Source organism: Glycine max, chromosome 2, assembly GCF_000004515.6.
Source record: "Glycine max cultivar Williams 82 chromosome 2, Glycine_max_v4.0, whole genome shotgun sequence".
Classification (NCBI taxonomy): domain Eukaryota; kingdom Viridiplantae; phylum Streptophyta; class Magnoliopsida; order Fabales; family Fabaceae; genus Glycine; species Glycine max.
In genome coordinates, this window is record NC_016089.4 from 916,902 (window position 1) to 923,630 (window position 6,729).

General features: G+C 27.9%; 1 protein-coding gene across 1 annotated transcript; it reads left to right on the forward strand.

The window, feature by feature from the left end:
* Positions 1-5,092: 5,092 nt before the first annotated feature.
* On the forward strand, positions 5,093-5,878 carry LOC100527824 (NPR1 interacting domain-containing protein). Its single transcript, NM_001251074.2, has one exon. It carries the CDS (start codon positions 5,254-5,256, stop codon positions 5,602-5,604), a length of 351 nt encoding a protein of 116 aa, NP_001238003.1. The 5' UTR covers positions 5,093-5,253; the 3' UTR covers positions 5,605-5,878.
* The last annotated feature ends 851 nt before the right edge of the window (positions 5,879-6,729 follow it).

Genomic DNA, 6,729 nt, shown 5'->3' on the forward strand with positions numbered 1-6,729 from the left:
TATCCTTTATTTGAGTGTCAAATTATTATAGTTATACAGAACAATGCGTTCTCGTAATCATAGCTTATGATTAAATATAATTTCTTGCACTCGGCTTGGCTTGTGAGATTTCCTCTATATGTGTTGTGAAAATGATGTTATAGTTATTATTAGTTAATAGTAAATGTTGTTACCAAAGTTTTTCACTTCATTCTATCTGTAAACAGTTTTCTTCTCCTTGTGCCGAGTTCTTTCTCCGATGTGGGATAATAAAATTAGTGTTTGTTTAAGGTGGATATATGATGAATTAAAATGTTACGTACCTTTCTTGCCTAATGTCTGCTTATAAGGGATGCGACGTGTATTACCGATCACTCTCGTGAGCCCTGTACAATACAGTAAATAAATGAACTGTATCCTCATAGCCATAAATAATTTCTTGCAGACATTTATCTCACATGATTTACTGTTATAATGGTATGGTGATGAGAAAAAGTTTTGTAATTAAGTATACAACAATACAAGAAAGCTTCTGAAGTGATTTGGATATACAAATAAAGTTGAAATGCTTATGATACCGCGCGCTCGCTGTTTTAGCAAATCCAGTCGTCTGATACTTGATGAATTTTTTGTTTCTTTTCATAGAATTACAGCTTAAAATAATCGTTACAGAAGTTTTTCCACCAATGAGAATATGATAATTTGGTTCTACTTAACCCAATATCCTATTTAAACCGCAAAGTAGAAGATTCCAAAACTACCTTGGCATCTGTGTCCTAAAAGAAGATTAAGGTGATGACTGATGAGAGTATAAACAAACAACCAAAAACAATGTAACGATATAGGGAATCTGGAAAGTAAAACAAAAGGGAATGATGATTACGTAATTATCAGTGAGCATGAGTAATTACAAGAGGATTTGTAACCTAAGAAATTACGTCCTCTGTTTCAAAATGACATATGACTAAAGTTTTTGTACACAAATTAAAAAAATACTCACAATAAAGAAGTGTTACATATTAAAATAATTTTACTAAAATATTTCTACTCTCAATAAATTCATTATTCGTAACTATTAGGTAACTACCGAATAACGGTGATGGCTAAGTACAATATTAAAAAAAATCATTAGATTAATTTAATTCAGTTGGGACACATTTAAAATAAAAATTATAATATCTCATTATAAACTGGAAATAATCAGTCAATGTAGGAAAAAAAAAAGAATACTAAAATATCAACCATCTTGAAATAAAGTAAGTACTACATGACAACTATCATGTTTCTGATGAATTTTTATGTAACACATGATTAAATTTTCTTTTCTTTTTAATTGAAAGATTCGATTTAGGTGTCATGTAAAATTGTTTGGAACCATAAGCTCATAAGCGCTTTGTAGGTTTTTAGACCTTCTGGTAATAATTTATCGTGATGATGACCTTCACTTGTAAATTGTAATTGAGTTGGAGATGTTCTGAAGTGGAGGGAGTGACAAATTGCCTTTTCTAAAATCTGCACGCGCCGTAGCCACCCTAATCATGGATCGGATCAGTGTCTACGTACGCATTTGAAGGAGGGTATTCTTGCATTCGCTGAGAAAAAGTAACAGTCAGTCAGGGCACGGGCTAAGTCTAATTGCCACCCACCAAACACACCTTCTCTTTTCTCCAAAGGCTTTTCAAAGGTTATTATTGTTGCCATAGAGTGCAAGACATGAAACATTGGGATTGAAAAGGAAATTACTAAAATGCACTTGCTAAATTGGGATTCAATGATACTAGTACTTATTTTAATTGCTAAATATGCCCTTTCTCAAATGCTTGGTTAGACAATCTTTTCAGCTTTTATGCCCATTAATTCCCATCACCCTCAACCTCTTTTTTCTGCTCCACTTGATCGTTCTTCTAGTCTTGTCTTGTAATTATTTTGCTGCATGCACTTCGAAAATTGGTCATTCTATTATATATATATATATATATATATATATATATATATATATATATATATATATATATATATATATATATATTCTATACGTACACCTTTTATAGTCAAGGTCTTACAGAATCCAAATTCAGATTTCCTTTTGGCTTTTGGTAGCTTCTTCAGGACCAAGCGGCCTCCTCACAAATCACATGTAATTGTAATGCATTTAGGCCAACACCACGTAATATGTAATGTAACCATATTCCAAAAAGACTATAGGGAAAAAAATTAATAATAAGAACAACTTGGAGGTTCATGACTTGTGGATTGATGACAATGAAGGTTAGCATAACACTTGTTTTTTTTAGAGCGGCTTATTCAGAAAGAAAAAAAAAAAGTTTCTAGTTCATATTGCTACATTATTTATAGATGGATGTCGCACGAATATGGCATGGAAGGCTGTGCAAAGTTAAAGATAAAGGTAGCATAAGGAATCTAGCCACTCAAAAGGCATCTCTCATCTACCCACTACAAGTTTATATCTAAAATCTGAATATGATGTACTATAACTTCATTTCTTATGAATATGAACACCTAAATATTACAAACACATAACACTTTCTTTAGCCATTATGATGCTTCAAGAGAATTGTAAGTGGAGAAAAAGCCTTTTTTTCAAAAACAAAAGGAGAGCTAAAAAAACATGCTCAATAAATAAATTCACAATAAGTGTTAGCTTTCCTCATATTTTCTTTTAAAATTACTACTACCATTTTTGTAAACTAGTATCTATGCATTGCACAATAAAGTTAAATTTAAGTAATAAAAATACTAAATATGTTAAATTATATTTTTTAATTTAATAGAAATTAATGATGCTATTATAAAAATCAATTATATATAAGATAAAAACACGTTTGTAATGAGAAATAAGTTATCTATAAATTAATACATACAAAATATTAAGATATATGAAGTTATCTATAAATTAATACATACAAAATATTAAGATATATGAAGTTTAACAAATCACCAAAATGTATTATATGAGAACAATTTATCTTTTAAGAATTATTTTCTAATAAATTTTTGTATTGTGGAAGGAAGTATCATCTTAAGTAACACTTTCATGTGATATAGATAATATTTTTTATATTAGTTATAAACATAACCGATATAAAAACTAAAAAATAATGAACATTAAAAATACTATTCAAAATGATTTATCTTGTTACAAGATAAAAATGTGCATTAGAAAATAATTTTGACAGGATAAATTGTTGTAAAACAACTCTATCAAGGTAAATTGTTTTTTTTATTACTATTTTTGTAAAATAAAGTCATTAATTTTCATATTATTATTTTGATTTTTGTGGATTAAAAACCCGACGAAATTGAAAAATAATCGCTCCAAATTTTCAAACTCCTCTTTCCTAGACTTCATTCAAAATACTATTAAAAATTTAAGAAAGAAAGATTTGAAAATTTGTGGTAGTCTTTTTGTATTTTGTGGGATTTGTTAACCAAAAATTCGTAAGAGTAGTAGCTAAAAATTGGGCCAATGAGAGAGTGATATTAATCAATTGAGTTTAATTTTAGATGATAAAAAAATAATATATTTTAATTTTATAATGACAAGGAGCATACATGTTTTAATGAGCGGAAATTTTTTGATAATTTTACGAACATCCAAAAACATATTTTAGGCATTAATATATTATAGTTTTTTCAAGAGATAAATAATCAAAATATACAACTTAATTAATCATTTCTAATAAAAATAACAAATTATTTCACACAATAGATATTAAAATATTAATAGATAAAAATATCAGAAATTAAGACTGGTTAATTTTTTTTTTTTTAAAAAAACTAAAATTAAAAACCTGAAAAAAATTCAATGGAAAAAACATAGTTATTCATAAAACTATAATTTTAGTTTTTTTTTCTTACAAAAAATATAATTTTAGTTACGTAACACTAGTAAAAGGAAATGTAAAGATAACATAAAAAAATATTACACCTATATAAGTTTTCTTCAAGTATAAAATATAATTAATGAAAATACAGTTGTTACTTCTCGACTTTGGTAGTTTGATAACGTAGACATACCGGTACACTCTTTTAGAATAGCTTGATGATAAGCGTGGTTAATTATTTTCTATTGACTTGGGTTGTTGACTTATTTGGATGTATAGCTTAACAATAAAAAAAAAATTATATTGACTAGGGTGAAAATGAACTAATCTAAGTCAATTTTTATTTCCTTTTATATTCAAGAAAAGAAACGTAATACTAATATGGGTGTTGTCATGATGCGACGTCACCCCATCGAGCAATGCCAAAACACAAACCTCCCGTTTACTATTTACCTAAACTCTAAAGTCTCTAACTTTTATAAGGTTAATTATATCCACTATATTTCTATTAATTGCATCATCCATATGTAACTATATAATACAACCACAAAAATAAACAATATACCCTCTCTATTGTTATTCCAAACAAAGCTAGTTAGCTAGCGCTAAGAGATTTAATACGAAACTATTATGAAACTACATAATTATATTTTATTAGATAAAAAGTTAAATTGAAAATTGAAAAACTAACAGATTTGACACTACTCAAATATGAGTGATTTTTTTAATTACCATCACAGGTGTGAAGAATTCATTAACATGTGGATAACTAATTTCAGCTTAAAAATTAGACTAATAATTTTTAATAAAATATCTATTATTAACTATATTTTATTCATTTATAAAATTCAAATACAAAATCTTACTTAAAATAAATTAAAGTGACATATTTATAATACCAGTTTTATTATCAGAACATTCAAAATTTTCAAAACCCATAATTAATACTAATTATTTTTTTCTTTTTTTTCATCACATCATATTATCACCCATAATACTTATTATTTTCTCTCTTTTATCTCTCTTTCACTACACGTCACTTAGCACGTAGGGTATCCGAGTATTATTTTCTTTTTTATTTGAACCATTGGTGCAACAAATCGGTGGGATCGAGAAAACATTTGTTTAATTATAATTTATTGAAGAACTTGTATATAATACAAAGACTTGCTTTGACTTGGTACACTGAAGCACAAAGTTTTAGTGTTGTGGCATATTGGTCATTTAGATTCCTTAAATAATATTGGCCAAAGTTTCTCATGATGGAGAGCCATTATCCATGTTGGCCTTATATTCATCACTTAATTAACTCGGAAGCAACCAAGAAACTGCGTGCTGTCTCCTTATTTTCTCAAAAACTGCATGAACCCTCTCTTTTTCACCGAACCTTCCTTTGTTCTTTCCCTTCAATTTTTTATTCACGGCAAAGATGGGTGAGAGTAACAGCAACAAGAAGAGGAAGTTAATTTGCCGCGAAGAAGAACATGAAGAGGAGGAGGAGACCAAAATGGAGACGTTCTTTGCTCTGGTGAGAAACTTCCGCGACACACGTGATCGGTGGATGGGTCTGAGGTCAGGTGACCGCAAGAGCAAGAGGGGTAAGATTATCACTGCCAAGGAAGAAAATATAGTTTGGAAACCCACGTTTCAGCTTGAGGATTTCGCTGATGAGCAAGCTCGGTGCCGAAACTCTTTGGAACCTAGTGCGTCATCTCAGAGCAAAAACTGTGATAAGGAAGATGCTGCAGAAAAGGGTATTGACCTCAGCCTCTCACTTTGACAAACGGGTCTCTTCATGTGACCATGGCTAGCTTGCTAGATGTTATTGTAATATTCTATATTCAGAAACCTTAAGCTATATATGTGTCTCTCTTTAACTTGATTTTCACTGTGCAACTTAATTTGTAGATGTGTCATGTGTGGTTAATTAGTTAATATGGTTTTTGCTTTTGAGGCTTTTAGTCAGTCGTAATGTATCTTGAACTTCAACTTGTGAAATAATTGTACCTTTTCAGTTCCCTCAATGGCAGTGCTAATTCTAAATTGAAGGGGGAGGAGCAGGGTGAGAAATTACTGTACTGTCTAGTATTATTTTTTGAACTTGTGATTTTGATCATTATTAGGTATTATAATAGGCTATATAGTGAAATTGTTTGATGAGAGTATCAAACATAAATTAGTTTTTGAAGATAATTTTTTTTAATTTAGTCCTAACAAATTAGACAAATTGGTTCGACCGATAATTTAATGATAAAATAATCCTTAAATATTATAAGTTAATATTAAATTAATCTTTAAAAATATAATTTATTGTTAAATTAATTCTTAAATATTACAATTTAACAATAAAATATCTCATAAATTTAACGATAATACTAATTTGTTATACTTATTATACAGACTAAATTTATATTTTTTTATTTTTTTAAGAAATTAATTTGTCACTGTAACACATTTTCATGAATAAATATCACTATTTACTCAATAAAATATGTTTAGAAAATTGAAAATCTTGAGTATGTATTGGACAGAAATTGACCAAACCAATAAATATGTAGGGTTGAAGTATATAATAAATTCTTAAAAAGTGAAGATTCAATTCTATAAACAATATTCTTCATTGAACTTTTAAATGTAAAAAAAAAAAAAAAAAAAAAGATTAAACATGTTTTCAGTTATGAATATAGCATTTCACTTTTCTAAATAGATGCATTTTAGAAAATCAAATACGTCCGTAATCATAGATTAAAAAATAAACGGTTGATATAACAAAATTATATTACATTTTATATATATATATATATATATATATATATGTGTGTAAAATGTAAATTTAATAAGAATTTAATAATTATGTAATGAAAATATAAAATAATTTTATATTATTATTCAATCATAAAACACC

Bases quoted from the DNA above. Each gene is read 5' to 3' on its own strand.
- LOC100527824 (NM_001251074.2), top strand. From the start codon at position 5,254: ATGGGTGAGAGTAACAGCAACAAGAAGAGGAAGTTAATTTGCCGCGAA.